This window comes from Antechinus flavipes, chromosome 5 (assembly GCF_016432865.1).
Source record: "Antechinus flavipes isolate AdamAnt ecotype Samford, QLD, Australia chromosome 5, AdamAnt_v2, whole genome shotgun sequence".
In the NCBI taxonomy this organism is placed as follows: Eukaryota; Metazoa; Chordata; class Mammalia; order Dasyuromorphia; family Dasyuridae; genus Antechinus; species Antechinus flavipes.
In genome coordinates, this window is record NC_067402.1 from 209,672,821 (window position 1) to 209,699,623 (window position 26,803).

The 26,803-nt window shown below is 34.3% G+C and overlaps 1 protein-coding gene across 1 annotated transcript in view; it reads left to right on the forward strand.

Moving 5' to 3' along the window:
• The window catches only part of WIF1 (WNT inhibitory factor 1), a 112,663-nt gene that overhangs the window by 59,036 nt on the left and 26,824 nt on the right, over positions 1-26,803 (forward strand). The window contains exons 3-6 of the mRNA XM_051963718.1: positions 2,436-2,544; positions 12,178-12,318; positions 17,959-18,054; positions 19,569-19,664. Coding sequence (XP_051819678.1) covers positions 2,436-2,544; positions 12,178-12,318; positions 17,959-18,054; positions 19,569-19,664 — 442 coding nt within the window. The remainder of the gene's footprint in view (positions 1-2,435; positions 2,545-12,177; positions 12,319-17,958; positions 18,055-19,568; positions 19,665-26,803) is intronic.

Below are 26,803 nucleotides of genomic sequence, written 5' to 3' on the forward strand. Positions count from 1 at the left end.
AGTTGCTTTCTCATCCTGTCTGACCTTCTTCCATTTCCTCAAATAGATTTCCTGCAGTGATTCCCTTAACCTACTGAAGAGCTTCCTTTCATCCTCTTGACATTATGAGGATACCAACAGGGTACATGAGCCACGCTTGAGTTCCTGCAGTTCTCTTCATTTTGGCCTATCTCTTTTTTTCCAATTACACATCGCTCTGATGACATCCTTTAACCAAAACTTCTTGAACCTCATATGGGGGTCACATAACTGAATGTGAGGGTTGTGAAAAATTTGACAACAGTAAAAAGTATCAAATATTCTGCCAAGATTTAATTCTTTATGTAAAAATAAACAAGCACATTCATCTCATCAGTATGAAATTTGCCTTTGTCTTTAATAAATAATAAAATTTTATGTATATTGTTTTAAAATGATTTCTTTATGATTTATAACCACTAAATGTTTGATTTGTGTATCTATTTTATATGCCTATATAGTCAGAGTTGAATAAAAATTTCTTATAAGAAAAGGGGTCATGAGTTGAAAAAGTTGAAGAAACCCTCCTTTAAACCACTTCCATGTAACTCTTTTCTTTGTGATATGTTTCAGCCTATCAATGCTCCTCTTGGAATGATTTTAACTTCATTTCTTCAGAAATTTGAATTCTATGACGAATATAGTAGACAATAAATTTTGTATGTAGACTTTTTTAAAGATCTTTTCTTTAAATATTCATAGCTACAACCTTAGTACAGAGTTTAGTCTTTCTTAATCCTTAATTCTGAAGAAAGAACATGTGCACATTTAGAGAGGCACATTTATTGCCCATCTCTCATCTTCACATTTGAGTTGCTTATTGATTGTCCTTTCCTTCACATCAATAATAGTACTTTTAATTTAGAATCTGCTTTAGATTCAATTAGGTATCAAACTAGGCTATGAGATCAAGCTAGTTAGCATCAGGGTTACCATGGAGATTTGAGGAATAGAAAGCAATTTTCTTAATAGAAATTTGTTGAAAAGATATAAATGTTCAGAACAAAATGTTAGATGATTTGTTTTCATATTGTGACTATGATTATTGACTTGTTATCCTTTTCTATCTTTGGTTAAATTTTGACCTTAAATATAATATTCCCAAGGACAAAGAGACAAAAAATATATATTATAGTAAAATATTGACATTCTTGTTTCATTCACTTGTTGACAATCAAAGCATTCCCAATAGGCCATCATTTCTATCCATTAGTGTTGTTGCTTATTTTCCATTTTGGAGCAACAAATTTGAAAGGATTCAAAAAATGACCCAGAGAGTACCCCTCTCCTTCCTTTGCTAAAAGTCTTCCTAATGGTTAGAGAGTTTTATAAGTCATTAATCTATAAGGGCATCTTGTCAAAAAATTGTATAGGAAACTGTGGGGATTTAGAGTTAGAGGATCTAGGTTCAAGTTCCAGCTGTTTTAGTTGCAACTGCTGTCAGCTATATAATCTTAGGCAAATTTTTAACTTTTCTGACCCTCAATATCTTTAGCTGTAAATTTTTCCCAGTGTTGACCTCTTTTCACTTGAGAAATTTTTGTGTGGCCCGAGGTATATAGCTATATGAAATAGATATATAAATCAAACATTTGTTGATAATCCATCATATTTCACAATCCCCACATTCAGTTACAGGACCCCTTATGAGGCTTCAAACACAATTTAAGAAAGTAGGTACTACATGGAAACAACAAGATGATCAATTCTGATGGACATGGCTCTTTCCAACAATGAGATAAATGAAGCCAGATCCAATGGTCTTGTGATGAAGAGAGATATCTACACCCGGGGAGAGGACTGTGGGAACGGAATATGGATCACAACATAGTATTTTCACTCATTTTGCTATTGTTTACTTGCATTTTGTTTTCTTTCTCATTTTTTCTTTTTGTTCTGATTTTTTCTTGTGCAGCAAGACAATTGTATAAATATGTATGACTATATTGGATTTAACATTTTTTTTGCCATGTTTAACATATATTGGATTACTTGCCATCTGGGAAGGGGATGGTAGGAAGAGGGGGTAAAATTGGAATACTAGGTTTTGCAAGGGTCAATGTTGAAAAATTATCCATGCCTATGTTTTGAAAATAAAAAGCTTTAATAAAAAAATTTTTTTAAAGAAACTAGGTTCCTTCCAGATACAAATCTATCATGTCTAAAGAAACTTCTTCCAGAATGCACTAGCCAAAGAATTCCTTTAGGTGACTGAATATTCAAAACTCACCTCAAAATGGAGAATTTCAATGAGAGGACTCATTTTGGGGAGTTGCATTTGGATAATGCCTCAGTCCTTGCTTGGTTCAGTGACTTTTTGTTGAAATATGATAAATTTCTATTGAATAGACATTGAGCTATTATTCCATTGGATGCTGATTTCAATAAACACTGATTTTCAATGCATTCTATTGTAGGCTGAATATTTCTATGAATTCTTATCCTTACGGTCTCTGGATAAAGGCATCATGGACGATCCCACCATCAATATCCCATTGCTTGGGACAGTTCCCCACAAGGCATCAGGTTGGTAGCTTTTAACTTAGGAAAAGCTATTGTGAAAATGATGAAATGCTCTTTCATGTGTTAAACTTTATTTTAAATGTAATTGCTCTTGTAATCACTAGAGAATATAAGGTCTAAGAGCTACAGGCCACTTGGTTTAGGTAAAATGTACCAGAGATATAGAACTAGAGGATGCTTTCATGTTATCAATTCAAGCTTTTTATTTTACAGATGGAGAAACTGAGTTTCAGAGAAAATAACTTGCCTTTAGACAAACAGCTAGTTGGGGTTGAGGGGAGGAAGACAATTTGAATCCATCTCTTCTTAATTTCAGAATTAGCATCCAATCTACTATACCACTTTATTTCTCATTTTATCTCAAGTCCATTAGGCAAAAAGAATTTGATGGAAGTGAAGAAAAAAATTTATAGCTTTCTAGAAATTTAATATTATTAAATATAAAGTAAATTATTTTGAGCCTCCTAAATAATGTTTTAGCTGTCTTTGACTATTAGCTTATTATATATAATTTCCCAAAAGTCTTATTTAAGGTTAAGCTATTACAACTTAAGACTACAATAAGATATTAAAACTTAAGATTGCACTAAGAATTTTGGGACACTATCTACAGTCAACAGATAGATACAAATTAATATGGTGAGGGTTGTTTTTGTTGTTTTCCTTGGTTCTTAAAGATGATCATGACATCAACGAGGTGATACCATGACATGCAAATGAATGGATTTCAGTGAGAGAAGGCTGTGAAAAATCACCAGCCTCCCTTTCTCCTTTGGAGAAACCTGGGTCCAGTGACAAGATATAGAGCAGAATGATTGGCTATGGCCCTCACAGAGAGGGTAATTCATAAGGGACATGTGGAATAAAGAAGCTTTTGGGGTCAGCTAAGGAAAGTTTTTTCTGAGAATTTTAAATAAGGTTTTGAAGGAGAGAAGAGATATGGAATAGTGGGAAAAGAGGGCTACATTCTTTATCTAATAAACCTCCTTTCTGAAGGACCAACATTTGCTATCCTAGTTAGTTCCAGTCTAAAACACTTAAGTTTCAAGAGGATCTTAAGTAGAAACATACTTTTTCCTGGCCACATCTTGAAAATACCACAGAGCCGTCCTTTTTATTCCACCCAGTTTTTCAGAGATAGGAAAAAGTAGATCAAGTTGACTGAGAATCATTTCCTGGGAAGCATGTCTCCATGAAGCCGTACTAGGATTTCTTGGTTGTCTGATTAGTCAATATCTGACCCATGAAGAAAATTGCAATAACACATACTTCTGAAATTAAAGATGACTGAGACCCCTTCTCCCTATATTCCCAATATTTTACCCTTCCTGGGGTCTGAAATATCTCCCCAAGGTCTTCTAGTTCCACTCCTTTCGACTGATTTTGCTTTGAACAGATGATTTGTTTTTTATTTCCAATTCTCATGTTGTTCAACTCTGGGATATGACAGTGAATAGAATATTGAATTTGGAGTCTCTGGACTCAGTTTCCTCATCTGTAAAATAAAGGGGTAAATATCTACGATCCCTTCGGAATCTAAGTTTATGACCCCATATACCTATATGGCAGCTAGTTGATATAGTGGAGCAAACACTAGACCTGGAGTCAGGAAAACTTGACTTCAAATCCAGCCTTAGATATTTACTAGTTATATGATCTTGGGTGAAGACTAAAAGGCAGCTAAGTTTCATAATAGTTAGAACACTGAGCCTGAAGTCAAGAAAATTTGAATTTGAATCTATCTTCCAACACTTATTAGCTGTGAGACCCATTGAACTCTTTTTGCCTCAGTTTCCTCATCTGTTCAATTTTGTTTCTGTGTGTATCACTCAGATTTGCATCTAAAGTAGTAAAATTACATGCTGGATTTCTTGTTCTCTGAGGGAGAATATTAATATTCTCAGATTTTGAGCAGTTACGGTATCATAGATTTAGAACAGGTCATCTAGTTATCACCTAATTATATAGGTGAAGAAACTGAGCCAGAGATACTAAATAAATCCCCCAAGGTCTTAGAGGTAATAAGAGGCAGTAGAATTTAAGCTTGGGGAAGGACTTAGATTTAGTTTTACTTTGTATCCATAGCATTTAGTATAGGATTTTGAGCAAAGGGTTTTTTGGGGGGTTTTTTGGTTGTTTGGGATTTTTCCTTTGGGAAGGGGAGGAGTCTGGGACTTTAATCAACATAAGAATATTTAAATATAGAAACACAGCCTTCTTCCTTCTGAACATATCAGCCACTTACAATCACTTACAATCTTGGAGTTATGTTTTATGCCATTTGTCACTTAACAGTTTTAGAATTATATCTGATGTTATTTGTTACTCACAGTCTTAGAGCAGACTGAGGCAGGGAGCCATTAAGTGATTTACCCATAGCCGTGTTACTGTGTGTCAAGAGATAGTTTGGAACCCTATAATTCCTAATTTCAAACATACTTACTAAGGATAAATATAGGTAGAATTTGTTGAATAGTTGAGACTATTTGAATAGGACATATTTTGTTCAGACACAAATTCCAAGGCATCCAGGTCTTAATAACAAAGAGAATTTATGTTTCTTTGAAGGAGATGAAGGTAGACACCAAACATTTAAGGGGGAGAGACTCATTCTAGTTCCCTTTGAAGTGATGTCTAGGAATGAGTTTGGAGGGTTTCTTGGTCAGATTTAGGACTCCTTCACAAAAATGCAGGTGCAAGGGTTTTATTGGGACCTTATCCCATTCCCCAGAGACTGTAATTGTTTCAGGGCAGTTATTCATTAGCCTAATTAGCACAGACTCCACAGTGGAAGCATGTTTAGGTGGACTGAATTATTAAAAAGTAACCAAGTAAGTGAGTCTGCACTCTTAAACATCCAGGTAGCTTTCATTATTCTGCTCAGAACAAAGCACGTGTTCTCTTTTATACCCTCAAAGTGTTTCGATCCTTTAAAAAAAAGGTCTCACAGACCTCTATATGCCTAAAAGCCTGTGTGACAGAAACTCTTGATCTTTAACAATTCTTGAAGGTCTGCTTTCTCTGGCATCTAAAAAGAATAAAAACAGGAACTACAAACTGCAGGGTAGTTTCAGTAAAATTATTCATTGTATAAAAGAAAAAAAATTTACATAAAAGTGTGGTGGGCTCTCTTTGGACATCCTTTCTGTTACCCCTGGAAGCCAGGGAGTACCAGATCCTAAACTAAAGGCTTATGAGAACCTTTTCAACAGTACTTATAATGGTCCCTGCTTCAACATCCTAGGTCCATAATAAAATGAAGAGAGAATCGAAGCTTGCGCTGGTCCCATAGTAGAAAGAAAGATGTTTAAATCCTCTCTGTGAAAATTCAGAAGGTGAAAGGTGACACATATGTTGAATCAACAAAACCAGAACCTAATTGTAGACAAGCCAAGAGGTTTCGTTTGGGTCAGGTGGCTAGGTGGTGCAGTGGATAGAGCACTGCATTGGAATCAGGAAAACTCATTTTCCTGACTCAAATCTGGTCTCAGATACTTACTAGCACTGTGGTAAATCACTAAACCCTATTTGTCTCCCTTTTTTAAAAAAAAGTGTTCATTTTTTTTTTGTTAATAATATTTTCAAAATACATGCAAAAGATAGTTTTCAACACCTATCCCTGCCAAACCTCAAATGAGATAAATGAATATGAAACTACTCACAATTATAATGCACAATAGAGATGAAAACAATTATTATATCAAAGCAGAGGCCATAATAACATCATCCAGGGAATGGCAAATGCTGCCTCCGCATAATTAATTTTTTTAAAATTAATTTTTTATTATTATTATGTTTTTGCTGAGGAGATTGGGGTTAAGTTCTTGCCCAGGGTCACACTGCCAGGAAGTGTTAAGTGTCTGAGGCCAAATTTGAACTCAGGTCCTCCTAATTTCAGGGCTGGTGCTCTATCCTGTACCATCTAGCTGCCCCCTGCATATTTTAATACTTTAAAATTTGAGGGTGGACACCCTGAGAGTGGTAAAAAATTCCCTCCCCACATTTCTTCTCATCCCATGAAGTGTTTCTAAACTTATCCTAAAGCTCATACTTGGAGAAAAGATAATCCAATACTAGTCTTTTTAGCTTGGCAAGACTTATCAAAAATATTGTTACACTAGCATAGTTTTCAAGAACCTTTAGTCACCTCCATTCTTTTCCAGTAATATTTATTAAGGGTTTATGATGTTTAAGCTATGGTGCTGGTTGCTGAGACTGCAATAATTAAGATGAAAAACAATTCCACATTCAAGGGACACTCTGCTGGAAAATATAATATGTAAATAGGATAGGAATATAGATCTAGATAATTTAACTTGAGGAGGAACAATGCTCCTCCCACTTAATTTACTACGATAATGAGGGAAGGTTTCCAGTTCTTGGGTTACCTTGAAGAACTGTAGGAGCAAAGGATTCCCAGAGCCTTTGTAGGGAAGGGGACAGCATTTCAGATACTGGAGTTAAGAGCAACTTTTGTAAAGATAGTGACAATATTAAGGTTAGAGGAAGAATTAATAGGCTATTTGGAATGGAAAGTTCATGAAGGAGGGTAACAGAGTAGAACTTTAGTTAAAATTCCATGAATCTGATGTACCAGAAAAAGGAGAAATGGTATGCTGTGGCTAATCTTAATTTCAGTGGCTTAGAGGTCATGCAAAGTAGAAGCCCACTTTTCTGCAAGCATATGAAGTTCACTTAGAACCTCTGGAAGGCAGATCTGGGAGTAAGTCCTGGAATGTTACCACTATAGTATTCATTCAACTGACTTTACCTCATCTCTTTTGAACACATCTGTATATATGAGTATGTATAGTTTTTATGAGTAAAATATCTATAAAATGAGCTAGAGAAGAAAAGGGTAAACCATTCCAGTATCTTTACCAAGAAAATACCAAATGAGGTCACAAAGAGACAGACATGACTGAAAAGCAACTCAACAACAAAATCAGTATTTTTTTGAGAAACAAGGCAAAACCAGTCATTCTAATGAAATTCATGTTTTATAACCTAGCTGGGCCCTTAATCCTGCCTGACAATAATTGCATTCCACTTTGATAGATTCTTTGTTGTATTTCCCCACACACAGACATTAGGAGAAATTTCAGCTCGACTTAGTGCAATTCAATTCAACTCAACCTAATTCAATTCAGCAGTTTTGCCATTCTGTGTCCTGAGAAAGTGGAGTAAACTTAGGCTACCCTGAGAAAGCCAGAGTTCCCCACCACTGTCCCCTGGTCACTTTGCATTATTCTGTCCTGCGTGTCACTTAAAAGAAGGAACATTGACAAGGGCAGAGTTTCAAGAAGCAACCAAACCAAAACATGTGACTCTTTGACTAGAGCAGGAGATGGTCAGCTAGGAAAAACTTGGAAAGGAAAAGAAGAAAATGACAGTGATTTAAAATATTTGAAGAACCAACAGATATAATGAAGAGAAAATTTAGGTATGGTGGTAGGAAAAAAATGTCTAAGTCTGAGACTTAGTAGGAAAGGCTATTTGGGGAGATAATACGGTCCCCTTTACTGACTGTTTTCAGAGAAAGTCTAGATGACCTTTTGTTAGTTAGAAGGAAATAGCAAAGGATTCTTCTCAAAGCATGGTGGTATCTGATAGTGCTTCTAGCTCTGAGATTTGGTGCTTCGATGATATAACAAAACACTGTGCTAGGTACAAAGAGGGCTACTCACTGTCCTCAGGGACTGCCCAATGTTTTTCCTGGGGAGAGAACATTTAAAAAATAACAATATTGGGCCAGGTGGGTTACAAAATGGATAAAATACTGGATCTGGAGTCAAGAGAACTGAAATTAAAATCCAGCCTCAGATACTTGATCGTTGTGTGACTCTGATTATTGCTGCCCCCTCCCCCAAGAAAAAAAAAGGAGTAACAATATAATTCAAGGAGAAAGAGATTACCAGTTACTAGGGGAAATTCACAAATATTTCCTATAGGAGGTGGCAGCTGAGTTGAACCTTAAAGGAAGTTTGGGATTCTAAAAGTACATTCCAGGGACAGAGAATAAAAAAAAAAAAAAAAAAAAAAAAAAAAAAAAGAATACTAAGTTTGGGGAATGGCAAGTAGGTCAGTCTGACTGTAAAGAAAAGTGTGTGAAAGGAAGTAATAAGCTTAAATAAGTCTGGAAATGTAGCCTAGATACAAACTGTAAGGAGCTGAGGCATTTCATTTTATCCTAGGAATAATATGAAGTCACTGAAACTTCTTGAAGAGGGGCTGATCCTCAACAGGATGCTTTCGGAATGTTATTTTTGAGGCAATCAGGGTCAAGTGACTTGGCCAAACTTGAATTCAGGTTTTTCTGACTACAGGGCTGATGCTCCATCCACTGTGCAGTGGATAACCTTTTAGGAAGGTTATTTTAACAGCCAAAGGGGAGAAACTGGAAGCAAGGAGGTCAATTGGGAGACCATTGCAATGACCCATATTAGAGATGCCTGAAAAAAAATGATGATCAATCAATCAATAAACATTTATTAAATGCATATTATGTGCCAGATATAATTGTTTTTTTCTCGAAGAAAGGGAATTGGATTTAAGTGAGGGAGGGCTGTGCAAGCTCACCTGCTTCACTTTCCCTTCTAAAGCCATCTGGGACCTGTGGTTGATGTAGATCAAGACAAAGATGGTCCTGGATGAAATGAGAGACCTTGACCTTTTTAAGCTAAGGTCTTCCAAACATATATAAAGATATAAAAAGAGACAAAAGATAGTTACTGTTCTCAAGGAGCTTACAGTCTAATAGGGGAGAAAATAGGCAAATTAAGTATATTTAAAGCAAGCTATATACAGGATAAATAGGGAATAATTAATAGAGGAAAAGCTCTGGAATTAAGAGGGATTGGAGAAGGCTTCTGGAGAAAGTGGGATTATAGCTGGGACTTAAAGGAAGTCAGGGATGTGTAGTCTTGTGAGGGAAAAGGAAAATATGGATGGGAGAGAAATTATAGAACTAAACCTGAAAGGCATGTCAATTGATTGGCTATGGGAAAGATGGGAAGGATGTCAACCACTATATAGTGGTTAAGTCTGTTGGTGAAATGAAAAAAATTCCTTCTGCAATTCAAATAATTCCCTGTCTCCTCCTATTTTTTTTTTTTTTTTACTGTTTTATAAGTAGAGGTTTTCATACATCTTTTTTTTTTTTTAAAAAAAAACAAGACATAGTTCCATTGGGATAAATTCTATCTTTGAATCCCCAAGACCAATTTTGGTTTTAAATTTTCTTTTTAAATTGTTGCTCTTTCTTTTTTTCTTTCATTTAATCAGTTATTTATATTACTTAAGTCTCAAAGATTCAGAGAAACTAAAATTACCTGTTATTTTGGGAACTACCCTCTAATGAATGCTGACAATACCAAAATCCTAAGTAATTCTTTGGGTTGGTAAATACATTGGGAAAGCTTTGGCACTGACTTGCAGACAGTGCTTTATAGAAAAACACAGCCTGGTTACCAGCCCGTTTCTTTTTATAAACGTAAGCAATTTTATGAAAACCCAAAAGGGAAAGTACTTGTCTTCATCTGAGATAATTTTCCTGAGCTTGGCAGTGACAAGGCAAGCAGACAGAAGCTAAAACGAAGGGAAATTCTTGGAGGGCTGAACTTGGAGGTAAAGGATGTGAGTTCAAACAGAAATTTTGGCACTTACTACTTATGTGACTTTGGGAAAGTTACAACCTCTGGAAGCTTAGTTTCTTTATCTGGAAAATGGGGTAGACAACAGATAATATCTAAAGTCTCTTCCTCATCAAAATCCTCAATACTATAGTATGTTGTTTTCTGGGAAATGACTCCTATGTGACAAAATTCCTTTCAAAGCAATTCAGCACCTTATCTACAACCTATTGTCTCAGATAGTCATCTAGACTTTCTAGGCATTTCTCTAGAACATTGAGAGGTTAAGTCCCAAGGTCACATATTCAGAATGTGAGAAGAACAAGACTTGATTCCAGGTCTTCTTGGCTTTGAGACTGGCTCTCTATCTACTATACCAATGGTATCTAACAAACACAAATAAAAAATCAATAAACTGTACATCTAGGTCCCTTCAGGCAGCATATTGATTTAGAAAATCTATTAACATCATCTATTGTCTATTGTCGGGAAGTTAGCCCTGCCTCATAATAGCATGGATGGCTAGATGGTACAGTGGATAGAGTGCCAACCCTAGAATCACAGAGGCTCGTTGCCCAGAGTCCAAATCTGGCCTCAGAGACTTATTGGCTGTGTCACTCTGGGCAAGTCACTTAACTCTGTTTGTCTTAGTTCCTCATTTGTAAAATGAACTGGAAAAGAAAATTACAAACCATTCCAGTATCTTAGCCAAGAAACTCCAATGAGGTCATGAAAAGTGAGACATGACTGAACAACAGATGTTCTATTGTATTTTTAATTATTTATTTAAAACATTTCTCAATTAAATTTTAGTCTAGTTGGACAGTCCTCTGAGTGCTGGGAGAAATGCATTTGACTGTCCTATATTACACCATTTAGCTTCTATGCTAAAACTCTTCTCCTTCTGACATCCCTTTCCTTTCTTCATAGTATAATGGGGGCAATCAGAGGAATCCTCACACCTTTGATGGCTATCACACACTCCATGAAGTATTTATGGAACTAAAATGAACTTCCTAGACTACTTTGGGGAACACATATGCTCAGCGTTGAAGGTTCTTGGGATGTCCCAGCAATTCTTTCGGTACCTTGTTAGCCGACTACTTCAACGAGACTGCCCACTCAATCAGAAAGGATTGCCCATTAGACTTTAAGTGGAGAGACAATTCCTGTTTTTTCACTCTTCTTCCTCCTTTCTAAATACATAGCATATAGTTTGGCATTTGGACAACTCTCCCTTGGATTTCCCCCAGGGGGACATCTCTTCCCCAAGAAAGGGGCTCAGTCCCTGCAACAGGAAATCCATTAGAGAGCTATTTGAGCCTTTAACCACACTATAATCATTTTGATTCTATAGTTAACCAATCCAAGAAGGGCATCATTCTCTATTCATGAATTCTTTGCCCCTTTGTCATTTTACCAATCATTTCCTCCTAATATTGAAGCCCGGGGTCACACTCCATTATACATCTTCTCCACTGAGTGTCAATCAGCCAAGCTAAAATTTAATATGGAAATGTTTCAAAAAAATAACTAAAATACTAGATATAGCATTTCATATATCTATATAAAGACACATAGCTAGATACTGTATATCTATGTAACAGAATAGATATATTCTATTAGAATATAGATTCTAGAATATGGATAATATGAACATGTGGTTTTCTAAGTCACTATGCTAACCCTTATGTACGGTTTATTGGCCTGTTTCTATTTGAGTTTGCTACCCTTGGGGATAGTGGGTAGAGAGCTGACCTCAAAGCCAAACATGAAATTGTAAAGAATCACTTTCCTTGCAACTATGTTTTCACTACTGATTTTCTGAGAAAAACCAACCCAACCTATCACTACATTATTGCAAATTCCAAATAAGCAGCACTCAAATGAATGTAGCATTTCTTATTTTAGTCTACATCTCCCATCCCAAAATTTCCAGAGAGCTAGAGTCAGACTAATGTTGTTTTTAAAGTATGGTCATAATTTTTATTGATTTTTCTTTTAGTTGTTCAAGTAGGATTCCCATGTCTTGGAAAACAAGATGGAGTTGCAGCATTTGAAGTGAATGTGATCATAATGAACTCTGAAGGCAATATCATCCTCCAGACTCCCCAGAATGCCATCTTCTTTAAAACATGTCAACAAGGTAATTACTGATGGGTTGAGTAAAGACTACTAAACCCCAGAATATAATCTGCCCTAAAGGAAATTTGTACTCTACCCTGATTCTCTTTATTGATAACCTAGTTAACTGCTATCTCGTTAGCTACCTAGTTAATCAGTTAATAACTATGTTACCTATTAGTTCTTTTTTCCCAGAAAGTTATTCTTTTCTTTAAGTTGTCACAAAGCTCTGCAATGTTAGCTAAAAAGTGCAAGATTATTAGAAGCAGTGTATTGTTATTGAGTCCTGACCTGAAATCAGAAAGACCTGTAAAATTCTTCTTCTGATTACATATGTGACAGCTATGTAAGTCTGAGCTTATTCCAGTTAACTTAGCCAGGCAACATTTTTGTTTTAGTTTTTTGGTTTGTTTAGTTTTTTTTTTTTAATAGCATTGAAATCCTACCTGCATTCAGTATTGACCAATGAACACAAGCATTTACTATTATGTTGAAGGATCAGGAATTCTATTTCCAGGTGGAGAAACCAAAAGAGAATTTCCTTTCCCAAAACTCTGGACTCAAAAGAAATTTGAGATGTCATCTAATCCAATACCCCTATTTTGCAGATGAGAAGAGTGAGACATATTTAGTAACATGTTAAGTGACATATTTGGACTCATAAAGGGAATAATGGATAGAGAACTGAAATGTGAAACCAAGTCCTCTGACTTCAAATCCAGTAGTTGTTCTCTCTCTATGACAATTCCCATTAAGAGAGCTACAAGCCATAAATAAAAACTCATTCCCTACACCTGAGTGTCAGGAGAAAAAAAAGAGAGAGAAAAGTATCTGAGCGTGTACCTCAGATTCATCGGACATGTGGGATGGGAAGTAGAAAGGGGACAGGAGGAAATTACCAAATAAAGGACAAAAGTAAGAAAAGCATTGTGGAGTAATCAGCATTTTATATTTCACATCTTAAGAAAGGAAGCAAAAAAAGAAGTAGAAGTAGTGATGCCAGAAGGCAGTATATGAAATGAAGCCTGTAACCATTAGAATGGGCAAAGAAACTTAGGGATAGATGTGGTTCAAGGCTATTTGCTCTATGTCTCCTTCTGCAGTAATGATTTCCAATCTGTACAAGTCTGTCCCCATTTGTTGGATTTTGTAACACTCCTGTCTTCTATTTTTTCTTCCTTACCCCCTCTAAAGTTGCTTAATGGAATGTTTTTCTTTTTTGTAATTTATTTTTTAATGAGAATTTTATTATGTTTCATAGGATAATTAGACTGACTAAAACCAATACAAAGATAATAAAGATAATTTAAGTAGCAGAAATAAACATGAAGTAAAACTCCCAAATCCAAAAGTATGATCTATTTATTATTGGAATTTGCAAATACTGGTTTTAATGGAGAGGAAAAACAATTCTTTCCTTTGGATGAATACTTTTGCTGCAGACAGCACAAATGAATTCATATACAGCAAGAAATTATAATCTCTTAAGAGAAAACCAGCCCCTTTTCATTTGCAAAAGCAAAGTTTTTCAAAATCTATCTGTAACTTCAAAAGAATTGCTTGCATGATAAAAGTTGCTTACAGTATTGTTAAGGATAAAAAGCCTCATTTCATTAAGAGATATATAGTGATGCTATCTGTCTGCATCTATTGATGTAATTAAAATAATATTTCCCAAAACAAGGACAAAACAGTTTTGACTCTATTTGCATATGATGGAAAAGAGAATTGCTTACATGTATGAAGATCTGTGTGATTGAGAAACTAAAACATTGCTATTTTACATTACAAATGGATGAGGTAACAGATTTAATTAAAATATGCTTTTTTGGTTATTTAGGCTTGATATATTGTTGAAACTGATGTTAGGAGGAAAGATTTGTTATTTCATAAACATATTGATGGCAATGACAAATCAAAACATTTTCTTTTTTTTTTAATAGCTTTTTGCAAATACAAGTTATATGTATGGGTAATTTTACAGCATTGACAATTGCCGAACCTTTTGTTCCAGTTTTTCCCTCCTTCCCCCCACCCCTTCCCCTAGATGGCAGGATGACCAGTAGATGTTAAATATATTAAAGTATAAATTAGATACACAGTAAGTATAAAATGTCCAAACAATTATTTTGCTGTACAAAAAGAATCGAATTCTGAAATATTGTACAATTAGCCTGTGAAGGAAATCCAAAATGCCAGCAGGCAAAAATAGAGGGATCGGGAATTCAATGTAATGGTTCTTAGTCATCTCCCAGACTTCTTTCACTGGGTGTAGCTGGTTCAATTCATTACTGCTCCATTGGAACTGATTTGGTTCATCTCATTGCTGAGGATGGCCAGGTCCATCAGAATTGATCATCATATAATATTGTTGTTGAAGTATATAATGATCTCCTGGTCCTGCTCATTTCATTCAGCATCAATTCGTGTAAGTCTCTCCAGGCCTTTTTGAAATCGTCATGTTGGTCATTTCTTACCGAACAATAATATTCCATAACATTCATATACCACAATTTACCCAACCATTTTCCAATTGATGGGCATCTACTCGGTTTCCAGTTTCTAGCCACTACAAACAGGGCTGCCACAAACATTCTTGTACATACAGGTCCCTTTCCCTTCTTTAAAATCTCTTTGGGCTATAATACCAGTAGTAACACTGCTGGATCAAAGGGTATGCAGTTTGATAACTTTTTGAGCATAGTTCCATAATCAAAACATTTTCAATGTAATTGATGAATTTTTTAAATGAAAATGATATATTGTGGAAGAATTGCATTGGACTCTTCACCGATGAAGTTCAATTAATGCGAGGATGAAATACAGCTCTGTAAACACTAGTCAAAATATGGTCTTTTATGTAATTTTTATGCTTCATAGAAACCCATTGCTATTAATAAATATAGTTGTTTTAAGGGTCAACATTATTTTATTTAAAAATCTATTTTTAAAAAGTATGTTAACAAAATTGTTCAATAATATAGGACCAACTAGGGCACAGAGCATTTCTGTATAATTGCCAAACATACTGGCTTTCTTGAGCCAAAGCACTTTGAAGGTTCTTAGAGATATTCATAACAATGAATCACATCCATTCTATATCAGAAATTTCCTCATAGATTTGCTGAACTTTTTTAAAATGTGTGATCTAAATAAATTAACAATTTCCTCAAGTTAATTCTCAGACCCAGGAAGATAAAGCAACTTCCTTTATGGAACAAGTTAGAGTTGTGGCTAATAATTTTACAAAATAATATTTTCATGTGCTTTACAATTTTTAAAATATTCGGCCTGCAAATGAAATAGGAGAAAATAAAGAAAGGTTTGTAAATAACTTCAGAAGTATTTTATCATTTTATTTTGAAATTTGATATTTCTAAATATGAATGGATAAATAATCCATTTCCAATGCAAAATAATGAAATATTCACAGAAACACAGAGAATCACAAAATTTGAGAGTTGGAAGGTACCTCAAGTTTAATCTAAAGAATCTCCCTACACTCTATCATACTTGACAAGAGATCATCCAAAGTTTTCCAGAAGATTCACTATCGCCTCTAAAAACAGTTCAATCTACATTTGAACAATTTTTTAAGCCTTAATTTGATTTTTTTTGCAACTAAATCTATTTCTGCCCTTTGGGATCAAATAAAATGTCTGATCTCTCCTCTACAGGATACTCCTTCAGATACATGAAGATAACTATAATGAATCTGAGTGTTCTGAGACTAAACATTTCTGGCTCCTTCAATTAATCCAAATTTAATTTTATTCTATCTAAAAGAAGAATAATCCATAGACTTATTTAGGAATAGTTCCTTGAAACAAGTATGAAAAACAGAAAATCTTTGGATATTTTGACTATGGATGAATAAAGAGTTTTTTGGCTTATCAAAAAAATCATACACATTTAAGAACTGTTTCTTATTTATGTGAAATAGAGCATTCTGAAGCAGTTACAAAAATGTTTGTCTAAAATTAATAATTGAAAAAAATTATAAAGTATCATGAATAACTCCACATTTTGAGAAACTTCAAAATGAAAAAATCCAGTCATATTAATAATAGTGCAATGCTTATTTTACAAGAAACAGAGGCTATGACCACCATGTGTAGCAAGTTTTTAAAAACTGATGATCCATTTAATACTTCCTAGCTGTGTGACCTTGGGCAAGTCACTTAACCCCAGTTGCCTCAGCAAAATAATAAAACAAAACAACTGATGATCCATATGTAGCTTAAGTGGTGAGGTCATTACCCCCTCTGCTATTTGACTTATTTTATTCATTCTTTAGATTCTAAGGGAATCAAAAAGCATGTTTGGATATATCCTCATGAGTTATCAAAATGACAAAATGGTCATCATTAATTTAATCAATAATTTTTGAGATATCGATCTGGTTTATTAAATATTATTTATTAAACAAATTAAAGAAACTTTTTTCCATAAGCTTTCATTTTTTTCTGTATCTATCTACATATGTGTATATGAATATTTAAATATGTATACATGTATATAGTCATGTATGCATCATTCCCCATCAAATATTAAATTTATTGGCTATACAAATAATATATCAAACAATAAAGATATAGATATTTGTTTACAATATAGTAACTATGAGTAAAATCATTGTTGTTGCTATTGCCAATTTTTAAATTATGGAAATGCAATTCTCTCATTCAGTTCTCTCAGGATAACAGCCAAGGTGATTTAAATTTTTTTTTTATAATGTTTCTTTTCAAGATCAGAATCCCTTAGGAAAGAACTTCTATTAGTTCTTTATGATTGTATCTTACCTAGTCGTTCTTCAACCACTGCAGTTGAAACAGATTGAAGAATTACAGTCAAACTGACCTCTTTTTCAAAGTGACTCCTCACAGAAAACATTTAAACAGTAACTCCTCAAGATTCCATTCTTTCTTAAAACTACAGAAAAAATGTCAGCGCTTTCAGAGGAGGGACTATTGTGTATACTTCTGATAGTCCCTCACCCGTCAAAGTAAACTCCTTGAAGGCAGAGACTTTCATGTCCCTAGCATATAGTAAATTATTTAATGAATGCTTATTGATTGATTAACTATTGCATGAAATGGATAAACCGAAGTTTATGAATTCTTCCCATCTCATTTGGTTTCTTCCTTGCTATCAGGTAGACTGCTAGATATCAAAAGGGGAGGCAATTATGTTATAAAAATATTAAAATTTTAGTTAAATAAATGGGACAGTGAATGCATATTTCTGTTAATATTTGTGCAAGGAAATGAACTGAAATTGAAATGTCATTCCAGCCTCCAAATGTAAATATTTACATGCTGGAACTATGTAATTCAATTGAGAATTTTTAAAGGGAACACTGTTTTGGATACTAGAAGACATCCTATTCTTTCCTTACTTGTTGCATTTTCTGTCATAAGTTAGAATGGGTGAATTTTCATATATTGAGGGAGAAGCCTGTGTGGGAATGAAAGTGGGTGGGAAGAATAAAAGGCCCAAGCAAAGATGCAGGAAAACTCAGAACATCATTATCAAATGGATTATTGCTATTGCTACCAATAAGAAAATAAGAACTTCAGTTTTTTTCATGTTGAGTACAAGTCACCTAATTTTAAAAAATATGTCCAGAGCCTTAATATTAGAATTTTTCTGTTTGTTCAAGCTGAATGCCCAGGAGGGTGCAGAAATGGAGGCTTCTGTAATGAAAGACGTGTCTGTAAATGTACTGATGGATTCTATGGACCTCACTGTGAGAAAGGTAGGTAAGATTAATATCTCACTGTTTTATTCTTATCTCATGGTCCCAGGACACCAGTACAATTCCTGGAATTTAGTAAGCACTTAATAAAGCTTTGCTGATGGACTTAATCTTATTTATTTTCTTTCCTTCATTTAAATTGTCATGACATAGTTATATATAAACAGAGACCCAGAGATACTACAAACATACCTCCTTTTGTTTTAAGTTACTTTATTGTAATTACTTCAAGGTACATTAGTGAAATCTCAGAAAATTACAAAAAGTCTATATGAGAAATGGTAATTCTTTCCTTAGGGAGTTATGATCACTGACTTCTTCAGTCAGTTGTACATGGTGAAAATGAAAGATCCTAAGGCTGAAAGCATCTAACTACTTCAGGATAAGCTTAAAGGGCCATATAATATGTCCAGGACTCTCTTATATCCTAAGGAATGTTTTAAAAAGCCAATAGCCCCAAGTTAATTTTTTTTTAATGCTCATTTCCAGTTTTTCAAAAGTAGCTTTGGCCACAATATCTAATCATATATTATAAAATGGTAATGAATCTAAGAGCTGATTTTTTTAAAAATGAAATGTTTAATAAGATTTTTGCCTTTGGAGAAAATTGACTTGTTTAAAGATCCTTGTAAGAAAAAAAAGCAACAATACAAAGAGGCAATATGGTCGAATGGATAGAAAGCCCACTTCTGAATCAGAAAGATGTGTTTTCAAACCCTACCTCTGACACTCAGCAAGTCATTTCACTTCCTAGTGCCCCAAGAAATTTCTTTAAGAGTTTCATTTGCAAAGAAGGTGCTTTTTTCTTTCTCTTTTTTTGGAGTCCCTTAGAGTTGTCTCATCCCCCTAGTGTTCTATACACTGCACCACTTGGCTGTCCCACCTATTTCTTTTGATAGAGGGAATGCTTTCACTGGAAGTCCCCCAAAAAAACCAATGAATTCAAGGGTATGATCAAAAAAAGAGAAAGAGACAGACAGATAGAGACAGAGACAAACAGACAGAAACAGAGACAGATAAATGGAGACAGAGAGAGCAGAAGACAGAGGAAAAACCAGAAACAAGAAAATAATTGATCATTACAAATGTTCAATTATTAACTCATTTGACTAAAGGAAACTTTCAACATTAAAACATTAGGTAAGAAAATTTTCTTTTCTTTGGTATTTTAATATGGGGAGGATAACTTGGGTATTTGCAGTAAAGATTATAGAAATAATTCAGGCAAAAAGATATGCAACCAATTTATGGTAAAAAGAACTTATTAAGCTTCTGATATGTGTCAGGTTCTGTGATCAAGCTATTGTTCTGATGAAAAGACCTCAATTATTTTCTTTGAAACTGTTGGCGATAGCATAATTTCCATCAGAAAAATTCTATCTGATTGCAACTTATATGACACTTAAACTTTTAAGGTCTCAGGAAATGAATAGGCTTATCCTTACTAATGATACCAAAATGGTCAAGTTCCCAAATGTTATTTGCCTTTAATCATGATTCTGTCTTTCAATTAGCACTCTGCATGCCACGATGCATGAATGGTGGTCTCTGTGTTACTCCTGGCTTATGCATCTGCCCACCTGGATTCTATGGTGTAAACTGTGAAAAAGGTAATGAAAATTATTGTCTTAAAAGAGCAGTGTAGTCCTTTATATTTATTTAATGCCTATAACAGATAATTAGCATCTTTGAAAAACATGTTCTCATTGATCCTCATATCAAGAGGCAAATGGTTAGAAATTATTCTAAAGGAGAGTAACAGCTCAGGCTCATGGAACAACTAGTCTCCTTATTGTATCCCTTTTAGGTTAATTTTTTCAGCTGTATTGAATTTTTTTATCAAAGCAATTGGAGTTAAGTGACTTGCTCAGGCTCACAGAGCTAATGAATGTTAAGTTTCTGAGGCTGATTTTGAAGTCAGATCCTTCTGACTCCACGACCAGTGTTCTCTTCATTGCATCATCTAACTATTCTCATCTATATCATTTTTTACTAAATAAGGGTGTTCCTTAGGGCTCTACCCTGGTCCCTTTTCTCTTTTCCCTATATTTTCTCATTTGTTGTTTTCTTCAGTTCCCATGGATTCAATTAACATATTAAATCCACTTCTTGAATTTCCCATTATCTAAATATCAAGCCTTGGACTCTATCCTGAACTACAGGCTTATCACTGACTGCCATTTAGTCATCTCAAATTGAGTGACTCTTATGGATCTCAAAGTCAGCCTGTCCAAAAAGATAGGTTCTCCTTTCCTACATCCAACCTGCCCTTCTTCTAAACTTTCCTATTTTTGTTGAAAGTAATCTTTCCATTCACCCATGCCCACAATCTTAATGACATCCTGGCCTTGACTCTTCGCTTTGATTCATCTTACATATACAATCTTTGCCAAGTCTTGTCATTTTTGCCTTTAGAGCATCTTTTGTATATATTCCCTTTTCTCCATTCACACAGCTGCCACTCAGGCATAGTGTCACTTCACCTCACCCATGGACAATTGCAATTTGGCATTCTTGAACAAGGACTCCTGCCATTAATGTTTTCACAGTCTTGTGTAAGAAAGAAGAGACCTTTTTGTTATTGTGTTCTTCTACAGCATGAAATTAAAATTTAGGACTCATGCTTTTAAAGGTTGAGATCTATCTTCCTAATCCACATTACTAAAAACTATATACTTTGGTGACTTTTTTATATAAATGTAATTTTATTGACTTGGTTAGTCCAAAGGACAATCAGTTTAATATTTTGTGTGTGCATGTGTTTTTCCTTCTGGTATCTTTTAGTCATAAATGATACTCACACATTGTTGAAAGAGCATCAACTATGGAAACCCAGTACATTTACTTTTTTGGAATATCTCATCTCTTGGATTGAAAATTTTCCTACTTTACTTTTAGCTCACTGTTCTTTGGAAAATCTTGTGAAATTCCTCTTGGCCCCTCTGCAGAGGCTAAGAACATTAAAAAAAAGTCTTCTTCATCTCCTCAAACAAAAGGGGTTTTTGTTATTCAGAAAGGGGAAAAAAGCTGTTCCTGAAAAGTTATTTCATTTCAGACTTGGCATGGTGTTAGTACTTTATACATATTCGAAGAAATGTTATTAAATAACTCTTTAGTTTTTAAGTCATGAGAAATAAATATCATGTTGCTTGCTTTTTTAGTAGATAGGGAAAAGGATGGGAGGAAGGGAGAAAATTTTAAATTTTAAAATTTTAAAGAAAATTTTGTTTAAAATAACCAAATCATCAATTGAGTAATTAAAAAAAAACAGAAAAGTATGAGAAAACTTTATAAGATGTGATGCAAAGTAAAGCAAGCAGGATCAGAAAAACAATATACACTTCATCACTATCTCCATCACTTTGTCTAGATAATCAACAGAACAAATCAAGCTGATTTATTTTGTTGACTAGAGCTATCTTGTACCAGCTGAATAGATTAAATTTTCAAGGGGGAGGGGAATAGTTAACTGACTAAACTGATACAAGCTAGTCTAACACAGCTTGCCAGATGTTAGACTTGATTATTGTGCTAGTAGTTTTGCTGAACTGTTCCCCTCAGCCTTTTAAAAAATATATTTATTATTAGGGATGGATCTATGAGAGAGGGAGAAAAGAATATATTGAGAAATCAAGGTGAACTAACAAAAAAAAGTCAATAAAAAAAGGAAATATCTCTTTAGGACAGGAATTTTTGCCCACTTTTGTGTATTCTGTACTCCCTTAGGTAGTTTAGAAAAGGCTATGAATTTCTTTTCAGACTAATGTTTTTAAATGTATAAAATAAAATAAATGGGGTTAGAAAGAAAACCAATTACCTTGAAATCCAGTTATCAAAATATTTAAAACCTAGTTCAAGGACCATTAGTTAAGTGCCTCTGCTTTAGGAGTACAGAAGTTAATCATTTAGCTAACTCTCATCCTTAATGAAAGTCACTTTGTTTCTCTCTTTTAGTTTTTCTACCTAGGAATTATAAAGGACCTTTTTTTCCCCAAAAGACTAGGAGCTTTATTTAGGGATTTAAAGATCTTATATAAGTGCTAATGTGCATAATCAATTAAGTGAAGGTCTAATAGTTTTGTCAAATGAAGTCACAAAATCATAGAACATTAGAGTTGAAAAACATCTTAATTGTTATCTAGACCTCATTTTCTTAAACATCTTAAACAAAAAGCAATCATAACTGAATGTGGAATTGCAAAATTATGATTTATTATCAGTGTTTGTTTTGTATACCTATTTTATATACCTATATACCTAGTGTCACACAAAAATTTCTCAGGTGAAAAAGGTATATAAGTGATGAAAAAAGTTTAAGAAGCTCTGATCTAGACTAATCCATAGCTGTAAAGGAAATGAGATCATGTTACATGACAAGTGACCCAAGATGAAGGGGAGGATGGAAAAAGGAGTTGAAGAAACATTACTTTCTGGGATAATATATCCCAATTATAGATCTGATTTTTTAGGAAGTTTTTCCTATCCTAAAGTTTAAAATTGTTTCTCTTCGATTTTCACTGTTTCCACTTTTGCCCCTTGGAACCAAACCCTGCTTCACGGGGCTATTGTAAGAATTGCATAAGTATAAAGTACTTTGCAAACTTCAAAATGCTGTACTTTTATTGTTCAGTTGTCACACTATTTGATTTTTTTTTAAACAATGGCTTTGAATATCTTTTTTCCTTCAAATAATATTTAATTCTTCCTCCCCACTTACATGTCAAGAAAAAATTTAGCATTCATTTCATTGAGCTTCAAACTTTCTCTCTCTCTCTCTCTCTCACACACACACACACACACACACACACACACACACACACACGAGCATGAAGTGACTTGCCACAACTTGTAAGTGTTAAGTGCCTTAGCCCAAATTTGAACTGAGCTCCTCCTAAGCCCATGGCTTCACTGTACCACATAACTGCCTCTTAAATGGGATTTTCTCAAAGATGCCAAAAATGGTTTGCCATTTCCTTTTCCAGGTCATTTTACAGACTAGACTTGCCTCAGGTTACACAGCTAGTTAAATGTATGAGGCAAGATTTGAATTCAGGTTCTCCTTATTCCAAGATGGGTTCTTTATCCACAGTTCCACCTAGCTACACCCAAAGCCACTAGAGTTATTAATAAATAACCAAGTTGCTTGTTTTTAGACTTTTTTCATTTTTTTCTCCCTCTGGCATATTGAGAAACAAAATAAGGGGGAGGGAAAAATGAAGCATTTGACCTAGGATGATCCCTTGCCAGGGTGATGAGTAAAAGTCAGCACATTACCACATTATCACATCCAGCTTCTACATCATGCTGGCTGATAAATACTTCTGTTCATTTCCAAATGAAGAATCTCAGTGTCCTTTCCTGTGGTTTTCCTTCTGTCTGGTTCAGTGGTGTGCTTATAAATGTTTAACTAAAAAGTCTCTGAAAATGCAAAGCATAATTTTAAAATTTACTCTGCAACATTGTCTTTTTTTTCTATCACTTTCTTAGGTCTAGACAACCAACAAAACAATAAATCAAGCCCTAATTTGTAGCATTTGCTGATTTTTTTTTACTTTTTCTTTTTTTCTGACATTTTATATAGGAAAGCTCACACTGAAAATTTAATAATCGTTCTCTAAAGAAGTATAAACTGGCTCCAACACACCTTCCAATCTGCTTTGAATCTCACTACTTCTCCCTCTATAAGAATAGGACATGGACTAGGGATTTTATTAGTATAGGAAATGTCCAGATGAGGAAAGTCCTTCTAGCAATAAAGAGCATACATCACCTTCTCTGCAAATTATAGTAACAGAGAATTATTTGAGACACTGAGAAGACCCAGGATTATCACATAGCCAGTATGTATTTGTTGTGAGACTTGAACTCAGGGCTTTCTGGCTTCAAAGCCTGATAAGGCTAGCTGTCTAGCCATTAACCTCTCCTTCTCTCTCTAATAAAACCAACTCTTTCAAAGGATCACAGATTTCGAGCTGAAAGGAATCTTAGAAGTGATCCAGTATCTCCTCATTTTACAGATAAGGAAAGTAAAGGCCAATAGTTCCATGACTGGTAAAAAGTCCTAGAGGGGTCTGGGAATCAGGGGAAGAGATGGGATTCAATCCCTGGACCTCACACTCAAATCTATCATTCTGGCTTCTATATCATGAGTCAATGTCTTCTCATAAATTCTCAATCTCAACTTGGGTAAATCCTCTGATGATCTCATCTTAGATAAATCTCTAGTTTGTTTTTTATAATTTTTTTAAAATTTTATTTTTTCTGAACTTAAGAAATAAAACAAGCATTTTCATGACATAGTAGAATAGATAGAATCAATTTCACCTTCCTAGGAATTTCATATTTTATTTCATTTCAGTATATATTAAGCACCTACTATATGCAGAATATCATGTTAGGTCCTGGAGAAGAAACAAACCAACACATAATTATAACATACAAAACTGTATAATAGCTGCATTAATAAGGCATCAACAAAGTGTCATGAAATCTGAGAGAAAAAATTATTATTAATAGGGGAATTAGAGATGGTTTCCTCAAGAATATGGTATTTTGTTTGTGCTTTTAAAAATGGGTAAAAATTAACAGGCAAAAAGAAGGTAGACAGAGAATTCAAGATATAAGGACCAGAATAAGCAAAGTGACAGGGATAGGAAAACACAGGGCATATATGGGGAGAGAGAGAAAACTAGTTTGGGTAGTATCTAGTGTGTGTACTATGAAATAAGGCTGGAAAAGTGAGATGGTGTCATATGATGGAGGCTTTGAATGCCAGACATAGAAGGGAGAGCTTTACTTTTAGATTGATTAACTCAAAATGTAACTCCTTTCTCTTATTCCTTTTCCTTCTTTTTTTCTTCCCTTCCTTCTCCTCTTTCTTCTTCTCCTTTTTCTTCCTTTATCCTCTCTCTTTCCTTGTTATCTTCTAGTACTTTCATCATGATTTGTCCCTCCTTAAAAACTCCCCTTGATCCAAGATATTCTCTTCATCAAGTTCAAATTGATGACACTATGTCTCCTAACCCACACAAAAGCCTACTTCCTCCTGACACATTTTTAGATCCTCCACCATATGCTTCTTTTAACTCAGTCACATTAACCTTACCTTAGCATACCTAATTTCCCATTCATGTCTTGATCTTCTACACCATATCAAACTTGTCATTCAAGAAGTTTAATACATGATACTACATGTATCTTCTGTAAAACTTCATATTAAAAAATAATAAGTAATAATAAAATAATTAGAAAATTAAAAAAATAAAATTATATGCTTCAATTTCTCCTCATATTAGGACCCATTTTGCTATAATATTTACTTTTACTGGCAGAAATTTTGATTTCTCCCCTCCCCCCCAAAAGGAAATTAGCTTTAGAGATAGAATGGGACCTTAGAATTAATCTAGCTAGAAAATCAGAGTATATAGCAACAGTAGGATGCTGTGGTGATCAGAGTAATTTAGCTATTCTTATTCACACCTATCCTCTTATTATAAAACGTAATTAATAATAACTAATGAAACAATTCAAGCATAAATGTTTATTAGCTAGGCATTCAAAAGAATGTATCAGTGGATTGCCTAGTTAATCCCAAAACCCTGAATACAGAGTATCCCCTAACAATTAATTATAACAAAAACAATTAACCAGGAGGTAAAATTAAATAACCTAATTTCTAATTGGAGGAAAGTTTGGGGGTTTTCCAAATTGAAAAGGGGAAAGAGTAAGTTTTGCTCCAGTAGGTTTTGGTGTTCTTTATTCATAAAATAAAAAAAAAAGTTGATTAATTACATCTACCTTCCTGTATCAAACAATAATTGGTTTATATAATCTAGTTTCCCATGGATGAATAATTGAAAAACAACAAAATGGAGGCATTCACGTGGCAGCTCAATAGAGTTAATATTCAAAGACAGTATTGGATTGGTACTGATTCTCACTATACTAATTGCATTTTATACATGGTTTCATTTTATCTTATTATTATTAACACATTGCCTAGATGATGATCCTCAGTATAAACATTCTTTCTCTACTCTGGGAAGTTATGCCTAAAAAATCTAAAACTTCAGAGGAATGAGCATTTGTTTTGTTCTTAGCTTTGAGCCCCCAATCACACAGGGGACTATGGTAAAACATCTTTTCCCTGAAGATGTTTCTCTTTAATTGTTACCTTCTAACCATATTCCCAATAAGTCTGCCTAGACTGGCAAGTGTTTATAGTTCACACAGTTTATGAAAACAAAGTAAACATTTGTAACAAAGAAAAGTAAACAGATTGTCCCTACATCTGAAAGGGAAAGACTTCAAAAATAGAAAGAAAATACAGAATTACTAAACCTCCATTCTCCAAGGTCTGACCCCTTGCTTCCTCTTCTCATACTTTTGTGCTCCCAACTTCATATATCCTCTTAATCAAATTTTGCTTTATGTAAGCTCCAAGAATCTATGCAAATCATTAGGAAATGCGATCTCCTGTATTTACTAAAATAGCCTTCATCAAACATTGTTCCACTACCTTTTAAGAGTAACTTGGGGGCGTAACTAGACATTCTTTGACCAATGTCATTGCTTTCTTTCTAATTCACTCAAGAAACTCGTTCACACTTCATAAAGGGATCCCTTAGGCATGGCCACATTTTTTCAGTTAGTTTTATACTTAGTAATTGACTTTTTCCATAATATCCACTTCCTTCATTTTATAAATAAGCAACCAAGAGAGATACGATTACTTGCCCAGTGTCACTTG